Source organism: Haliotis rufescens, unplaced genomic scaffold (genome assembly GCF_023055435.1).
Source record: "Haliotis rufescens isolate VD_foot unplaced genomic scaffold, xgHalRufe1.0.p SCAF_44, whole genome shotgun sequence".
In the NCBI taxonomy this organism is placed as follows: Eukaryota; Metazoa; Mollusca; class Gastropoda; order Lepetellida; family Haliotidae; genus Haliotis; species Haliotis rufescens.
In genome coordinates this window covers 1,826,357-1,846,553 of record NW_025964157.1, presented here as the reverse complement: position 1 = coordinate 1,846,553, position 20,197 = coordinate 1,826,357, and the positions used below count along the sequence as shown (strand labels likewise).

The following is a 20,197-nucleotide window of genomic DNA, read 5'->3' as shown; positions in this document are numbered from 1 at the left end:
CAGTCACCACACGTACCTTGTCCAAGACAGTCCCTACACGTACCTTGTAATAGACAGACACTACACGTACCTTGTCATAGACAGTCCCTACACGTAGTTTGTCGTAGACAGTCCCTACACGTAGCTTGGTATAGACAGTCCCTACACGTAGCTTGGTATAAACAGTCCCAACACGTAGCTTGGTATAGACAGTCCCTACACGTACCTTGTCATAGACAGTCCCTACACGTAGCTTAGTATAGACAGTCCCAACACGTAGCTTGGTATAGACAGTCCCTACACGTACCTTGTCATAGACAGTCCCTACACGTACCTTGTCATAGACAGTCCCTACACGTAGTTTGTCATAGACAGTCCCTACACGTAGCTTGTCATAGACAGTCCCTACATGTACCTTGTAATAGACAGTCCCTACACGTACCTTGTCATAGACAGTCCCTACACGTACCTTGTAATAGACAGTCCCTACACGTACCTTGTCATAGACAGTCCCTACACGTACCTTGTAATAGACAGTCACTACACATAGCTTGTCGTAGACAGTCCCTACACGTACCTTGTAATAGACAGACACTACACGTAGCTTGTCGTAGACAGTCCCTACACGTAGCTTGTCACGGACAGTCACTACACACATTCTCCTAGGAGACTGATTTACAGATAATCACAAACTGTATTGCTTTCCCTTAAAAAAGGATCCGAACTCGTTTTGGTGGGGACAGCTTCCCTTTTTCACAAAACAGCCAGCATTTCCAGTCAACATTTATCTTATAACAGCTGAGACCAAAATATTTTTTTGAAACAAAACCATTTTCTGAGGATGAGCAAGTCACGATCTACCGCCAGCGCCCGCTGTTTGCTGACAGTATCATTAGCCTAATGGATAAACAGTAACAATGTTTTGCATCCGGCAGAGAGGAACAGTAACACTAAGTAGGAACCGTCCGTTGTGCATCCACTGAGGCACATGTGTTCTCCCCTATGTAGCATATCCTTACGACGTGACGCCTGTGGGTTATTCCCTAACTTCGTGCATTAAAACAATGATATCTTTGCTCAATGTCTGGATTATATGGCAATTCTACCCTTAATTTAATTAAAAGCGAGAAAACCCTGTCATTATTCATGAGACATATCTGCTAAAAGCAGAGTCGATTGTACGATTCATAATCATAATCATAATCATTTGTTTATGAATCACTGGCAAACAGTAATGATACCAAGTGTAAGCGTATGCTGCCCCACGGATGGAATCTGTTACAAACACATGCAAAGGCAAGTCAATTGCTCACCTGTCAAAACACGGGAACATATGGTACAAGTAAAATAAGGGAATTGCATCGGACAACATTCTTGTCACATATGCCTTAACTTTAAAAAAAGTCCTCTTAATGTCTACCATAAACCTTTTTGAAAGCTGTACTTGAATGTTGTAAACGTGATCAAAGAACTCAACTAATTCTATTAAGACATATAAACAACACTTTTACACAGGATTGCTCATGTAGCCCAGTCGTTGTGTCCCACCCTTCCAGAATTCAGTGATCGTGGGTTCCCAAATTTGCCATTACTACGATTCTGGTTTGTCAGCACCATGCCTGTTTTTTTTTTTATCAAAGTGGTACACGCCTAAGACAGGCAGTCATTTTGTAATAATTTTTTAATTTGAAGTTTACGCGATATACGGCATTTCCATTAGACGAGAGGTCGGTCAGATGACCGCGAAATTGACGTTCATAAGTGTATGAACGACACAATTTGACATTCATACGTTTTTCACGAGACCGTGTTCTTGAAATGGCGTAAACACTGACGGACTACTTCCACATTCCTGGGGCAACCCCTGGGAATTCCCTAGCACAAAAACATACATAAGCGTTCTTTCTGATCATTTAGGTCCTTTAGTCTTGGTCTCAGCGTTTCAGTATACATTGAGAAATGTCAGAGAGCGTGACTTCATGATTGTTCACGAATATCCTCGCTACGGCCTATCCTAATGAACAAACGAAGAAATGCACATCTAAACTATCGTAGTATCGACTCGATTCGTGTCTTGGCTGACACTGACCGTCTCCAGCAATCTACGAATTTACCTTAGTGTTTGTTTGACGCATCTTTATTCACCTTTCCATGATCGGCCAGTTGATCAATGATGACTAACACATGTAACCGCCACATGTTCATTAACAACTTCGGAAATCTCTCCCGTCACGTTTATCGTGTCGGCCATTTTGACGTCTTGTACTTGATGTAAATGTATTACGACGCGCTGTCATTGTGACTGACTTACTGAGGTAGTTCTCTACAGACCTTTCTCATTTAATGAGGATATGATTTGAACACATGTGCTGCTTAAGATGTTTCTGAAGAGCAAGTTGTGCATCCATACGCCCATGTCACCTCTTTTTTTGAGGAACTATTTTACTCCGCGATGTAGCTGGTTGTTGCATGGTTGTCAGTGTAAACATGAAGTCACACGTACTAAATGAAATTGTGTTTAGATCTTGGCCTACATCCTTTGAGGTAAGAAATTGTGATGAAAAATTATAAGAATTGACTTTCACTTTGTGTGAGTTCATTGGAGTATGAACCTTCATAGAGTGAGGGCCAAACATTGTATAAACGTCGTTGCAAGCTCCGACGTTCATACAGTTTGGCCTTCACTCTTTGAAGGTTCATACTCCAATGAACTCACGGAAAGTGAAGGTCAATTCTTAAAGGATGTTTGCTAGTGCATATGCGTTTTCGAAATACGTTAGTCTGACTATGGACCTTTTCCTTCCGGTGTCAGTCTCAGACCTCAGCATCATATATGGAAAGCCCTGAACATAAACGGCATGAAGACCAACCTGATCCATTCAATATACTGCCGACAGCAATGGTCAAGGTCTTTTATCATAACATGTATTCATACAGAAAATATTGTTAAGACAAACCTCTGAAAACTTAAGGGTACGCAAAGTTAAAATAAGAACATAACCGGGGGACAAAGGAATATAAACCGAGTTTGGTTTTAGATCTATCGATTCATCACTCATTCCTGGAACAGTTTGTAAAAAGTAAACTGTGTGTATATAATTTTGTGTAACAATAAAAAGGTTTAATGAAGACTGGGGTAAGAAATGAATTCGTACCAGCATGACTTCTACATGTACCTTGTTGTATATTTTTGCCGAAAAATGCAAGTTTGTTGATTTTCAAAAATAAGATGTCTTAGGTACCCATTAGCACTTGTGTATTATTATTCTTTTATTTTTTTAAAGGTTTAAATCAAATTATATTGTAAATTATAAAACCATGTAGAAGAATTCTTTTAGTGATGACTAAGCATTATTGGAATATAATATCGCTAACTTGCGGTATTTTCAATTGAAATCAAACATATGATATAATCAACTAAGAGCCGTAGATTCGTTAGACACATGAACCGACTTTACACTATGCAATGTACTTCATGGCGACAAGGAGGGACATTCTGGAATTAACATTTGTCCATGGGCGCTCTTGTTTGTTCAGAGTAAGGGCTAGCCTACACATTCAAATATGCGGCACCATGTATGTCATAAGAGTGAGTATTAAGAGCATGTCTGGAGATATGGCTCGCCAAGTAGTCTTCACAAGTTTCGCTCTCTTTGTACCGCGCTCTAAGGCTTCACCTTTCAGTAGAATCAAGACTCGGGACTAAAATATCAGAATACATATACATATATGGTATCAACCATTAATGGGAAGAGGTATATCTATATACAACCTTCGTGAATGAGTGTAGGCGTTCTGACACTTAGCCACTGCAACATCGATCACGCCTAATCTTCCACGGTGATCAAAAGACATCTGCCCTTCGTTGTCTACCAAGGTTACTAAAAGACCAGCTGTAGCGGCGTCGATGTACGAGTCGACGGCGTCAGGTGCTTCCCTCTGAGGTACGCTTGACTAGCTGGTGACCCGTTTTTTTATGGTTGTTTGAACAGGTGAACAGTCCATTAGCGTTGTTATACTTAGTCTGCTGCACCAAAGGAGTGGCACATGTCAACAAGTTTCAACATTCAAATACAAGTTTTCTCAGTCTTTGTTATTGAACATCAATCATTAGTTCATGCAATTCCCAATGTTGACTTGTATCATATGTTCCTGTGGCTTTTTTCGAGTGAACAGTTCACTTGCCCGTGCGTGTGTTTGTGGCGGGTACCACCTGTTGGCCAGTGATTTATACATCCTAATGATATAGGCGGAATCGTTCAATCGACTCTGCTTTTTGCAGAGATCAGTTATGATTATGGAAATGGTTTGGGGGCTTTTTCACATTCACTTTTTGATAATTTCAGATAATAAATATTTTGCTGGTTTTAAAAATCGCACACGGAGGATATATTGGCAGCCGATTTGGATAATACAAATGTCGAACCCTGGTTTTTTCCAGAAATGTCACCACCGGGAGATCTCATTAGAAACGTCTTTATTAATACAAAGGGACATTAGCTCGCCCCTATGAATTTTTGCATATTTTATCAATAACTGGTTTATAGATTATTTACAGAGCGCCATTGTGTCGGTGAAATATTCCTGACTATGGAGTAAAATAATATTCTCGCAAGAAACAACACCTCTTATAAGCAACGCAATTCAACTTAAATGAATTTAATCAGGTTTATATCAACTTGTGTATGACTCTTGCTCAGTTGTTCGATCAAAGTTACAACATTCAAGGCCTCAGTAAAGCTTTCAAAATGGTTTATGCTGGACATGTGGTCATGTCCAAATTTGTCTCATCAATGACAATAATGATTTGACTTGTACCATACGTTCCCATGTTCTTTCGGGTGAACAATTGACTTGCCTTTGCATGTGTTTGTGGTGGGTACCCTTGGAGTGGTAGGATATGCTCATCTTTTCGCGAACACCTTTTCCGCCATTATGTTACTGGAATAGTGCTAATACTTGTATATATGACCATCTATGAGACATATCTTGAGATATATGAGCATCTATGAGACATATCTTGAGATATATGACCATCTATGAGACATATCTTGAGATATATGACCATCTATGAGACATATCTTGAGATATATGACCATCTATGAGACATATCTTAAGATATATGACCATCTATGAGACATATCTTGAGATATATAACCATCTATGAGACATATCTTGAGATATATGACCATCTATGAGACATATCTTGAGATATATGACCATCTATGAGACATATCTTGAGATATATGACCATCTATGAGACATATCTTGAGATATATGACCATCTATGAGACATATCTTGAGATATATGACCATCTATGAGACATATCTTGAGATATATGACCATCTATGAGACATATCTTGAGATATATGACCATCGTTGAGACATATCTTGAGATATATGACCACCTATGAGACATATCTTGAGATATATGACCATCTATGAGACATATCTTGAGATATATGACCATCTATGAGACATATCTTGAGATATATGACCATCTATGAGACATTTCTTGAGATATATGACCATCTATGAGACATATCTTGAGATATATGACCATCTATGAGACATATCTTGAGATATATGACACCTATGAGACATATCTTGAGATATATGACCATCTTTGAGACATTTCTTGAGATATATGACCATCTATGAGACATATCTTGAGATATATGACCATCTATGAGACATATCTTGAGATATATGACCATCTATGAGACATATCTTGAGATATATGACCATCTATGAGACATTTCTTGAGATATATGACCATCTATGAGACATATCTTGAGATATATGACCATCTATGAGACATATCTTGAGATATATGACCATCTATGAGTGCCATGCAATTTAATCAGTGTGTAGATGTGTTTTATTATGTACTGTCCTTACCACAGACACCAATTACCGATGGTATGTCATTTCAGGCCTGTCCACAATGGTGTCAGGAGAGTGTCCCGCCGACGCTGAGAACAGAATACAAATGTGCACCAAGCATCTCAATCAGTTTGGTAACAACAACAACAACAATAACAAAGAGGCCCTCACCAAATATTGCAGGTACACCTTTCATAGTTATTCATGACGATACGATACTTGACCATTAAATACAGTGACATGACACTATTGTCTACACAGAAAGTAGAAGTTTCAAATAACTTCGTGACCTCATGCAAGGATCGGCTGACGTAAATGAAATCTTTCAAAAACGTTGCTAAAAGAGCGGTCAGTTTGAGAATATTTTGATAGGTCGCATATCTTTTAAGAGTTTAAAGTTACCATAACTCGAATATTTGATTCAACATGTCAAATGAGATCATGTGTCGAGGGTTATAGTTCGATTCGTATTTGTACAATTGAAAGAAGCTTTGGGATGAAACAAACATTTAATTTAAAATTAAGTGGTCTGGGTATTTGTTTTTGCTCGTTATTAAGTAAACAGGCAACTGTTATTATATTGCCTTGTGCCACAATTCAGACCCTAAACCAATATGAAACTTCTTCAACTCGAATTCTGTTAATGACAGAGCGACACGCCCTAAAGGAGGTGTGGTGTAACAATTCAATATTATAGTCAATATCGGGTGTGACCACCAATGGCGTTGATGCAGGCGAGACATCGATGATTAATTGACGACACTAGTCAGGGGGATGTTGTTCCCCACAGATTCTCAACTTAGTTGGCCTTAGACCAACTCATCTGTTACATACTTACATCTATGCATAAAGACTCTTCAAGACTGTATGACAAGAGGCATAACTTCAACTTTCCAACAGTCAGCTTTTCCTTCGAATTCATGTCGAGCTCCAGCCTTTGGTGGTCACATTTCGCAACACTTGAGATACAATCGAGCATGCCCTTCCTACCAAGATTTCAAATAGCGTCATACGACTCTTGTCAGAAGTTGTTTGATCAAGGTAACAACATTCAATGCCTCAGTAAAGCTTTCAAAACGTTTTATGGTAGACATGTGGAGGACATTTCCAAATTTGACGCATCAGTGACAAAAATTATGTCCGATGCAATTCCTTATTTTAACTTGTACCATATCTTCCCGTGTTTTGGCAGGTGAATGATTGACTTGCCTTTGCATGTGTTTGTGATAGGTGACACAGATTGGGCAGCCTACGCTCACCTTTCCGCGAACACCTTGTATCATTACCATTTGATAATGATTCATAAACACATGCTCATGATATAGTAGGAATTGTACAATCGACTCGGCTTTATGCAAAGTTTTCTATTGGATATGGAAAGGGTTTTGTCGCTTTATTTACCTGCTGGTTAGGATAGGCATTACCCTGCTGCAACGTCGCTGCTTTTACACAAAGAGCACAACATGTTCTCGATCGATGTCGTACCAGTAGCGTACACGCCATTCAAATTACCATTAACAATGATTGAGTGGTGATACCACCCTATACCATTACACGTCCACCCTATGATTAACGTCCACCCTTCCACGACTTGGAGTAACGCAAGTGTCGCTATAACGGTCTCCTGGACATCTGTAGACCCTAGCACGACCATCAGAGGTGTTCAGATGAAACCTGGACTCACATCGGAACTGGATACTGTCCTGGTATCGTCTTCAGAATCTCGGACGTTGTCTAATCCAAGCTAGGCGTGCCTGACGGTGACGTGGAAGCAACGTTGTGCGTATCGTTGGACGAAGGGGCCGAGTGTTGTGCCCTTTCAACGGCTGTATACGGTTCTGCCACTGATTGGTCTTAACCCAGAGATTGTCCGAGCTGTTAATGTGACAGTTTGGTGTCGATTCCGTAGATGAACCGAAAATGGGTGACTTGTTGACATGACGTCACACGTGGACATCCGACCGTGGGAGGTCATGAGTGTTGCCCTGCTGTAGGCAACTCTGCTGTCTCCAAAGAGATGACGTTGTCTTTCGAGGAACATAAAAGTGTGTGGTGACGTTTTGCGCCATTCCTATTTGCAGCATACCGACGGCGTGTAGAGGCTGATTTTCAGAAAGCCGTGGTAATATATTTTTATGAGCACCTTATAGCTAAACAATCATAGCTAAACAATCATAGCATAGTGCAAGAGTATCGTGCTCCCAACAAACACGCAGAGATCATAATTTGCACGTGCAAATTGTGAATCATGATCTTAAACTCGAGAAGATTCTCATGAATATTTATTGCCAGGTACATTATTAAATTTCAGAATATTATATTTGAACTTTGTATGAAGCACATTTACAGTTTTCCGTTATATTTTATATCATATTATTTTAAATATGCGTCCGATGCAATCCAACGTTATATCAAATGTTAAATGCATGTTGCAATCATTGCAAGTGACCTTTTCAAACAATGAAACTGTGGAATCAATGTTGATTTATTGAAGTCCAGTAATATGTCTGAACGCAGAACCCTGAAGGAAGCCCCGGCATGTCTGCAGCAGATCCTCCACCAATGTCAAGGAGACACAGGCCTCGGTTCAATAGAAGTCCTGAAGAATGTGACCAATCAACTGAAGGCTGCATTTGACAAGAAGTGCGAACAAATTTGTGGTCAGTGCTTCTATGACATTCCAAGTAGGACATGTTACTTCTTACAATATATTCCTTGTCTATGTGCTTGCTTGAATGATTGCCTATGCTGTGTAGCTGTTGTGTTGCATATAAATATCCTAAATTTGTTACGTTTTCAATATGATCATATTCTGCAGTCTCCATATTGAACTGATCACTCAGGCGAGGCCTGTCTGTTTCCGCAGGAAATTATAATTCGTTAGGAACCCAATGTGGTTTCCATGTTGCAATAGGTCCACCGCATCATATATGCTACTCAACATTTGGTAGGGATATTCTAAAAGTGAAATGAAGCTCAACATGCATCAGGTTAAGCACAAATCACATCCTACTCGCATGAAAACATATCCAGGTTTATCCCCTCACAGAAAAGCCTTAACAAATGTTGAGTAGTATGATTGTACTAGGCCACAGCTTGGCTCAGTGACTTGGTTGACTTTGTGTCAACAATTAACTAAGTTAACAAATCAAAACAAGTTAAAATTGAAAAAGTTAACAAATCAAAACAAATTACTGCACACCCAGCAATTAGAATAGTAGTACACAATAGAGTTGTAGTACAATATCTAATGGCAGTATAAAATGTAACAGAAGCGGAAATGACAATGACAAGAATAATTGCCTCATTGCAACAGTGGTCAATCTTCGGAAATCCAGCGTGAAATCTGATCTTCACAAAAAAGCTTGTCTTCATGTTATTTTTCATAAATTAAGAGATGAAATACGAGATGACAGGCCCGCGCCTGCTCCACTTATATAATCTATCTAGCTTCCAGCACTTTCCACACAGTGCTTGACCAGTACAGTGCCACTTGAACATCACAAAATATTCAACATGTTTCTTAACATTTGACGTCTATCCATGTATTTCCGGAAGTTTACAGATACTTGTAGCATATAAATATAATAACTTTCTCACCACTGCTTACATTAAATAGTACTACATTCCTGGCAACTAATCATTGTCCAAATACAATGCAATGAATTTCTACTGAATCTCAAAAGAACCCATGTAATACAGTTACAATCATTGTTTAACAATAGATTACATTGCCATATAACAAGACTTTAGCGATTGAGCCATCAATGTGTTCATTGCAAGCAAAAATACTCCAGGCCCAACAACAGGATAAATAGTTATGGAAGGTTTTTTATTTGACTTTGAGGAAATAGGTCGGACCAACACATTGGATATTTACCAACACACCCGAAACGTGCAATTGTTGCAATTCTTCTGTGTGCGTCGGTCGGGGGTAATTCTTAGATTTGACTCTACAGTGAAATGTCGTCAAATCGCACAGAGCCATTAGTATTGTTGAGTTGCCTCATCCACAGTCTCACCTGAGCTCTCTAATCTTTCTTTAATGCAGTATTTGTGTCCAAACCTTGTTTTTAAACCAATAGTACAGTGAAAGATCAGGCCACACACCATCACTGCATCTGACACATGCTACCACCGAGGGGAAGAAGATATAGATGGCTTTATACGGGCTCATAACATTTTCCCGATTAAACCTGATGTGTACAAATAATTCCAAAGCCTAACACGATTAACCGAGTCGAATGCCTTTTCAAAGTCAACAAAGACAAAACAAGACAAACTTTGTTAAACCCGACTGAACATTTCATTTAAAGTGAAAACATTATCCATTGCAGAGTATCCATGTCGAAAATCAGCTCGTGTTTCTGTAACTGTATTTCTCAAATTTCCCCAGTTGGAAAGTCTGGTATTTAATAGGGAGGTATACATTTTACTTACTAATATACCCAAGAGATATATTATATTACTCTGTAATTATCTGGATTTTGTTCGTTGCCTTTCTTTAACTTTATTCCTTGACACGTGGTGCTTTTGTTACAAAACGTTGTGTCCATAGATATATACTCACCGCCAAAAGAAACGCCAACCTCAGAAACATAAAGGGAAGTATGTACGTTAAGAAGAAATGTTTCCAATGTGTACCAATTAATTCTTATCACGATATGCTGCATGTGACTTCCAAACTTTACATGCTAACCCTGAACGATACAAATAGTAAATCTGGAGTCATGGATCTATGACGTCACATATGATGCGTTCATGGGCATCGGTTCATACAACATACCACTGTGTTCGTTTGTGCATCGAACAAATCTAATGTCTCTAATATGAGTAAGTCTTCATAAATTAACCAACATGTATGGTATTCGCGTTTCTTTTGGCGGTGAGTATATTTACAAATCTATCTTGCGAGATTAAGGTCAATTTGTCAAAAATGAAATCCAATGTCATCTGAAGTTTACTGAGAAAACAATATGTGAGCTTCCAATGATGACATATATATGTACAATTTGGGGGTCATCCCGATGGGCGCTAACTGTGCTCCCCTTCTTTCTGATCTGTTTCTTTATACATACGAATCAGAACTTCTTCTCATATCAGCCGCCTCCGTGGTCTTGTGGTAGAGCGTCCGCCCGGAGAGCGGAAGGTCCAGGGTTCGATCCCGGGCCGCGTCATACAAAAAGACGTTAAAAGATTGTACTTGTTGTTACCCTGTCTGGCGCTCGGCATTAAGGGGCTAAAACAAGGACTGGTCGGCTCGGAGTCAGTATACTGTGTCTGAGTGGGGTATTCATGTTAAACTGCGGCATGGTATCTCAGTGAGCTAGCACTATAAATCGGCATCAGTCCGGACTAGTACACACACATACACGTGCATGCACGTCTCTATATAAGTGCAATAATCTTGGACGCGACGTTAAACCCAATTTCACCTCACCTCACCTCTTCTCATATCAAAACGAGGTAATCTGGCCAAGAAGTTTAACTTAAGCTTCAGGTATATCGATGATCTGATAACCATCAAATCATCTTCCAATGACTTACCCACATGAACTAGAAATAAAGGAGACCAGTGAGACCGCGTCCTCCGTTTCATATTTAGATCTATGCATAAAGATTCGGAGTGAAAGAACACTCTCGAAAAGACTATATGACTGGACAGATGACTTCCAGTTCCAAATGTCCCTTTATGTGAAGCAATATTCTAGCAACTCGAGACCTTGGCGTCACAACTTTTGAGGTATAATTGAGCATGCTCTTTCTACGAAATGTCATAGAGCGTCATACGAGTCTAGTTTAGAAGTCAAGGCTATAACATTCAAGGGCTCAGTGAAGCTTTCAAAACGTGTTATGGTAGACATGTGGAGGTTCCCTATTATCCCGAGAATCAACCAACTTTTTTAAATAAAAGTCTTGAGAATGGAAATGTGACCGTTTCAGAACATTTCAACATTTCGTTGATATTATCGTCATGTTCAGGGGACAGGGTTAATTGCTGCCTGATCTCTTAATCCGTGATGTGCGACTTCAGCATACATTCCTGAAAAAAATCTCATTTCATTATTAATAAAAACCCTCTTAAAATGCTCAAATCAACTTCCCAAGTCCTTCCAAAAGATTAGTCCTTCTTGAGACATGATTGTTTTTCTTTATATATGCTATTAGTTAGATTTTGATAATTAACCTTTACGTTTCTCTTTATTTTGCAATTCTTGCAATATATATGCAATAAACCAGAACTTTGCTATCCATATTGTTGTACGTTTTTTTACTTACTCACCACCTTGAAGAATGCCAATCAAACAGTTAGTACGTGGAACTGTATATGCGATAGAAAGATTTCAATTTGTATTGCTCAATGCATGTTATATAGTCAATATCTGACATGCCAACGAAATCTCAATAATCCATTTTCCTCTTTGTATGTCTTACTTCTGTGTTGTCAAATGTCAAATAGTGGCATATACATTGTAACTATGCATTTATCTGTGGATGTGTATATATATAGAGAGAGAGATTGGTAAATGCATTATGTTATCAGTATTTCAATCTAAATTATACGTGTTGTATTTTTGCCTGAAACGTTTCATGTAAGTAAGACACTGCGTTCATATTTTCCAGCACCTGACGCAAAGGCGATCAGCTCGTCATCGATGGTTTGGCACCATTTAACATTGATCCTCGGTGGCGTCCTCTCGACTAGGATGTTGGCATCGTGATATGTACACTCTACTTCTTGATTCTCCTTGGCAGAGACAATGGATACACACTGTGTTTTCAAGAACCTGAATATCAGCTTTTGTGATGATGCAAATCTCCATGAGGTGCCTTTATCTATCCACTTAACAGATTCGGGCGCACGTCAACATATATGCAGAATAATCAGCACGCATCGTACATAACAGTATGGAAACGTGGACATGCTTCATTCTTGAACAGGGTGTCGGTGACGGATAGAGTCCGCCTTGGATCTGTATCCCCCTATGCAGACAAGGGGCTATCTTTCATCCGCTTCAATGAATCATACAGACACTTTATTTCAGTGACCATTAATAACCTTATACCATTTTGTTCCTTGTTTTAAATGGGTATATTTACATGCATGACGGACATGATTATGTAAGGCCAAATTATCGCGCCATGTTAGTTATCTCAATGATAACGTTAGATTGAACTGATTTGAATGCATTAGACCACAGGACCATGTAACAATAAAAATATAAAAAAGTCGCAAAAAAAATCCCGGCCTTTGGTCTCGTCTATGATTATTTTTTTGCGACTTTTTTTATTGTTACATGGTCCTTTGATTAGACTGTCACTTCAGCTGTACCTCTGAATTGTATTGAAGCATTAATATTACCATATACATGTTATGAATTGCCTATATTTGTCTATGTTTCACGTAACCAATGCATTTGGCAGCCGTTTACATATTGTATTGAAACTGAACAGGTTTCAAATACTGTTTGAAACCTCAGTACAGAATGTGGACCGTCACTGATGCACATAACATGACACAAGTTGATTATACGCCGGTAATTAGTGTATTGTAATAGCTGTGTGTCATGATAAGAGTGAAAGATCTGTCAGCTTTAAGCTTGGAATGTCAAATACGTGTTTGTGTATGTTACAGTCGTTTCCGTCCTTTTTCGTTCGATCTGATAGATCTCTGTGAGATGGCGGGGTAGTTGGTCTATGTCAAAATTTATGGAAAGGTTTTAGTGAAGCGTTTTCTAATATTTGAACATGTGCAAGTTTTTGTCCTCTGGTTCTCTTAAGAGATGTATATAGATATATTATAGCTAAAATGGATAGAATTATCATTAAACCGCCCGCATGTTATCAGAAATGTGCGGGCCACTGTAACATGATAATGCCCTCATATTGCTTGACGACGGGCCATTATCACGCCCGTTGTTAAGTGACGTCATAGGATAGGGAACGGTGACGTCACGTTCAATAGTGACGTCATCTGGTTTGTTCCCTGGCGTTTCCATATTTGTAAAAGTGGGTCGGTCATTCGTGTTGATTACAGTAAATGTTTCCAAACCAATATTATTGTTTCTTTTTATCTTATAGCAAATTCCACTCATGTTAGCTATAATAACGGTAACGCTATTTTCACGGCATTATCATTTGCAGAAGCCCTCGGTCTTTTTCAACCGCCCTCCTTCGTCGGGCAGTTAATGGAAGACCTCGGGCTTCTGCATATGATAATGCCCCGAAAAAAAGCGTTACCCTTATAATATCACCTGTGAAACGATCATCGTGGGTCAAGGGTCGACTTTCCCACAGTTCTTAAAATTCGATAAATGGACTTTATCACTCATTCTTGACTAAATTATGCATTAGATGGAGTTCAAACCTTCCCAACGTTACAGAACAAACATCTATTTGGCAGCCTTTTGAACATGTCTGATAATTTTCATACGAATATTTGGAAGGTTTCCATATATTAACAACTGCAACGTTTCCAGTGTCCTTCCTCGTCCTTCAGGTTCATATCATCGGTTACAACTTAATTTGACACTTCACATGGAGTCTTTTTAATTCATCTAAGTTTACATTTTATTCATATGTTACACATGTGTAACAAGGTACAATGTGTAACATATCAGTATACATGTGTGACACATATGTAACAAGGTGCAATGTGTAACATATCAGTATACATGTGTGACACATATGTAACAAGGTGCAATGTGTAACATATCAGTATACATGTGTGACACATATGTAACAAGGTACAATGTGTAACATATCAGTATACATGTGTGACACAAATGTAACAAGGTGCAATGTGTAACATATCAGTATACATGTGTGACACAAATGTAACAAGGTGCAATGTGTAACATATCAGTATACATGTGTGACACAAATGTAACAAGGTACAATGTGTAACATATCAGTATACATGTGTGACACAAATGTAACAAGGTGCAATGTGTAACATATCAGTATACATGTGTGACACAAATGTAACAAGGTACAATGTGTAACATATCAGTATACATGTGTGACACAAATGTAACAAGGTGAAATGTGTAACATATCAGTATACATGTGTGACACAAATGTAACAAGGTACAATGTGTAACATATCAGTATACATGTGTGACACATATGTAACAAGGTGCAATGTGTAACATATCAGTATACATGTGTGACACAAATGTAACAAGGTACGATGTGTAACATATCAGTATACATGTGTGACACAAATGTAACAAGGTACAATGTGTAACATATCAGTATACATGTGTGACACATATGTAACAAGGTGCAATGTGTAACATATCAGTATACATGTGTGACACAAATGTAACAAGGTGCAATGTGTAACATATCAGTATACATGTGTGACACATATGTAACAAGGTGCAATGTGTAACATATCAGTATACATGTGTGACACAAATGTAACAAGGTACAATGTGTAACATAGCAGTATACATGTGTGACACAAATGTAACAAGGTACAATGTGTAACATATCAGTATACATGTGTGACACAAATGTAACAAGGTGCAATGTGTAACATATCAGTATACATGTGTGACACATATGTAACAAGGTACAATGTGTAACATATCAGTATACATGTGTGACACAAATGTAACAAGGTGCAATGTGTTACATATCAGTATACATGTGTGACACAAATGTAACAAGGTGCAATGTGTTACATATCAGTATACATGTGTGACACAAATGTAACAAGGTACAATGTGTAACATATCAGTATACATGTGTGACACAAATGTAACAAGGTGCAATGTGTTACATATCAGTATACATGTGTGACACAAATGTAACAAGGTACAATGTGTAACATATCAGTATACATGTGTGACACATATGTAACACATTACAAAGTATACATGACACAGTCGCATATGAGATTAATATATTATGCGCCCCTTGTGAGTGACTGATTTAATATTTAGCGTCGCATCGGCACTATTTCAGCCATATAGCGATCCGAACAAGTTGATACATATACAATTGAGTCGTGAATACAAGTTATATTTTTAAAGACAAATTTGTCAAACATATTTGGGCATAACAATATCGAGCCCCTAGTAGCAGAGCAACGTTAACACGGATATTTCTAAGGATTAGGAAAGGTTTTGTTGCCCCTTTTAATCAAGTTTGTTTTCTGTAGATTAAAACTGAACCTATTGTTAATGCAGAGAAGAATGATTAACCAGTTTATATGCGGGAAGAAAAATTAAAAGCAGACAATAAACATTAACTAGTATTGCATCAAATACAACACATGTCAGCCAACATCAGCTCATCTATTCAGTGACGAAGCAGTGTGTGTTCAGTTCAGTGACGAGGCAGTGTGTGTTCAGTTCAGTGACGAGGCAGCCTGTGGTCAGTTCAGTGACGAAGCAGCCTGTGGTCAGTTCAGTGACGAGGCAGCCTGTGGTCAGTTCAGTGACGAGGCAGCCTGTGGTCAGTTCAGTGACGTGGCAGTGTGTGTTCAGTTCAGTGACGAGGCAGCCTGTGGTCACTTCAGTGACGAGGCAGTGTGTGTTCAGTTCAGTGACGAGGCAGCCCGTGGTCAGTTCAGTGACGAGGCAGTGTGTGTTCAGTTCAGTGACGAAGCAGTGTGTGTTCAGTGACAAAGCAGATCGTGTTTTATTCAGTGATAACGCAGGGTTAATTGTTTTTACTGACTTGGCCGCCCATGTTCTATCCAGTGACAAATCGGTACTTGTTCCGTTCAGTGATGAAGCAGAGTTTTGATCAGTGGCCGCACAGTCCATTAACTATTCTCATACGATGCCGTCTAAAGTCTGACAAAGCAGTACACGTTGTGGTTAGTCGCGGGACAATGAACGCGTAGTTAGTTTCTCGCTGCATCACCGTTATACAGAGAGCTGAGTATGACTGCTCACGACTTGTGGTGTCCATGTCCCTAGCAAATAAAACATAGCCGGCATTGTATTGACTTGTCTAGCCAGCGTTAAGGAAGATAACCGATAGCTCGCAGAAGTTATCTGAAAGGGCCCAAAAATCAATACAGTTCATTGTACGTCGAGCGTCCTAGCATTATATAATAACCGCTGTTACCACAGTGTCGTTCTTGTAAGTTACAGTCTGGATATGATCCCGTGGTGCCTCAATCTTTTCAAAGTTCCTGTTTATCTTTTGAGGTACAAAATGAATGTAACGAGGCGTATAGTGAAAATCGTTTTCTTGATCTGGGGACGGATGGAGCATCTCCTTCACTGAGTTCACTGGGAACATATTGCACTGCACAGTTTAAGGTCGTATGCGCTCGTTGGTACGACAACCCCGCGAAGGAACTATTATAATGCACTAGTGATACCATATATCTCAGGTATCTGTCTTTCAGGTATTCTCATTGCAAGCTACTGATGAATACACTGAACATAGATTGTACAGTTCGAAAGCCTAATGGCGCACTTTAATATGCTGGTAGCATAATCGAAATTTCGCGCTACTTCAATTATATTTTCGTAATTTTGACTTTTTTCTCGTTATTTTAGTTTTATTTTATTTTTGAAATCGAAATTTCACTTGTTTTTCTCGTATTTCCGAGTATTTTCTCGTTATTTCGAAATAACGATAAAAAAATCGAAATAACAAGAAAATAATCGAAGTTACGCGAAAGATCTCTAAATTTAGTCAAAAAAGATGAATAACTGAAATAACGAGAAATATTCTCGAAATTTCAGTTTTAAAAAAAGAATTATGCTACCAAAGAGACACCATTAGGCTATCGTAGTACGGTACCAGATGGAATGCAAATATTCAGTTTGGACGAATTGTGACAGTAGTTTACAGTATCTCGATGTTCATGCATGTCATACAAGGCTTACATGAAATCACCAAACACTCCCAATAACTGAAGGGGCACGCTAAGCCCAATCATCTAAGGCGCCGCAGTTCGCTGTGCGGAGTTGCGTCCCTAGAGGGTGCCAGAAAATTGGAATCCCAGATTGGTCCTGGTTAATTATGGTTAATAAAGTTTATCAGCATCATGAACGTGCTGGTGGGTTTCACAAAGGGATTAACGTGTAAGTCCTGAGTCTCTGCAGACTTCCGGTCCCACTTAAAGCTGACCCACAGGTACATAACCAAAATACTAATTCACTTTTTCACTCAAAGAAATGAAGGTTTGTCGCCACAAAAATAGGAGACATTTCTGCAAAAGAGAAAAGATGATTAAGGTATATACACTACAGTCAATGAGGAAAATGTGATTCACTTAGGAAATTTACAAAATGCCTAGAACGTTTAGTCATATTCCTACTGCAATTACAGAAGATGTCTTAGAAAATATGATTTAGTTTCAACTAGACAGTGTTTATTCTAAATTTAATATCGGCCAATTAGGTGAAGGAGGTTAAATTGGGTTTTACGTCGCGTCCAAGATTATTGCACTTATATAGCGATGTGGATGTGTGTGGCTGCTTGTACTGGTCCGGTCTGATGCCGATTTATAGTGCTAGTACACTGTGATACCATGTCGCAGTTTAACATGAATACTCCACTCAGACACAGTATACTGACTCCGAGCCGACCAGTCCTTGTTTTAACCCCTTAATGCCCAGCGCCAGACAGGGTAACAACAAGTACCATCTTTTAACGTCTTTTGGTATGAGGCGGCTGGGGATCGAACTCCGCACCTTCCGTTCTCTGGGCGGACGCTCCACCACTAGACCACGGAGGCGTTTTCGACCATGTCATACCTTTCGTGTGGTTTTGCAAAATTATTTTTCTGAGGATGATGAGGATCGATGTTCAATGGGCTTTGTTAATATCATGTGGGGCAGCCAACCTGCATATTCTTTGAGCAGTATGTTTGCGATGTCATAGTGTATCTAATGTTTGTTTCTAAGTCATGTGATAATTTTGACTCTAAATGTACATTCGCTTATGTTCTTACTTATGTTTCGACGTTAATATATGTTACACTTTACCAATAAAAATGTTTACTAAGTAACAGAAAAAATGTTTGTTGTTTGTTCAAATAGTTTAAAGATTTGCAGTTCTTAAGCTGTTCGGACATCTATCCTAACCAGTGAAGATCTGGGTTAGAAGTTGATAACGTTGCCGTTAATTGGCTTTCCGTCAAGTTCAAAAGCCCTGAGTGAGTGAGTGAGTGAGTTGGGTTTAACGCCGCTTTTAACAATATTCCAGTTATATCGCGGCGTGTCAGCTTAATGTGGGAGGAACGCCCGAAGTGATGCAGGTCTCAGACGTTTACCACTTCGGTGAAACCCACGAGCATGGGTATGGTGCTGACAAACCTAGAAACATAATCGGGGCGAACCGGGATTCGAACCCACAATCATAGGTTTCTGGCGTGCCCAAGGGGCGCAACTCTGCACAGCGAATCACGGCGCCTTAGACGACTGGGCCCCCCGTGCCCCCTCAAAAGCACTGAGAGTCTAACGTAGATTATCAAGGGAATCAATGCTTCCAATGTCGTCTACATTCTGAAAAGAAGACGCTTTTAGCTCTTTTCAAGCTGTATCAATAAGGAGGACACTAGAATTGGGAGTCACCAATTGTACTCACATTAGGAATCGGAACCCCTCATTTCGAGAAATCGCTTAACCCCTAGGCTATCCCAGCAACTCATTTTAATGCAAGCCCCGTAAAGGCCCGGGTAAGAATTGGTCTTCAGCAACCCATGCACTTCGTACGAAACGACTAACGGGGTCGTGTGGTCTTCGTCAAGCATTATATCTTATCCAAATTGCGTAGATCGATGCTTCATGATGTTAATCACTGGATTGTCCGTCCTTGACTCGATTATTTACAGACCGCCGTCATATAGCTGGCAATGTTGTTGAGTGCGGCGTTAAACAACAAACAAAAACACGTATCCCTTGGTACCAAAGACGAGCATTGCAGAACAAGTCAAATGTGATCAATTTGGAATGAAGAATGTTGATATTACCTATGACCCCTTGTAATTTTCATTTTATAGTGAAAATTATTCAGAATATGAGAGGTCAGCAGAAATCTACTCTCTGTGTAGTTTTGATATCAACAAAATAATAATAAATAAAGCGACAAAACCCTTCCCATATCCAATAGAAATCTCTGCATAAAGCAGAATCGATTGTACAATTCCGACAAGATCATGAGCATGTGTGTATGAATCACTATCAAGTAATGATACAAGATGTTCACGAAAAGGTGAGCGTATCCTGACCCACCGGTGGCACCCGTCACATACACATGCAAAGGCAAGTCAATTATTTACCCGAAAAAATCATTATTCGAAGTTCATTATTCACGTACGATAACATTTAGTTCCACTCCAACCTCCAAGAG

The 20,197-nt window shown here is 39.2% G+C and overlaps 1 protein-coding gene across 2 annotated transcripts in view; it reads left to right on the top strand.

Moving 5' to 3' along the window:
- The window catches only part of LOC124136055, an 85,541-nt gene extending 69,970 nt beyond the window's left edge, over positions 1–15,571 (top strand). Inside the window, exons 2-4 of one of the 2 annotated variants that reach the window (XM_046501823.2) lie at positions 5,917–6,049; positions 8,384–8,526; positions 12,491–15,571. In XM_046501823.2, the coding sequence (XP_046357779.2) occupies positions 5,917–6,049; positions 8,384–8,526; positions 12,491–12,588 (374 nt within the window). In that variant the 3' untranslated portion in view covers positions 12,589–15,571. Of the gene's footprint in view, positions 1–5,916; positions 6,050–8,383; positions 8,551–12,490 lie in introns of both variants that reach the window. The other variant, XM_048383116.1, reaches the window with a different exon arrangement.
- Positions 15,572–20,197: the final 4,626 nt, after the last annotated feature.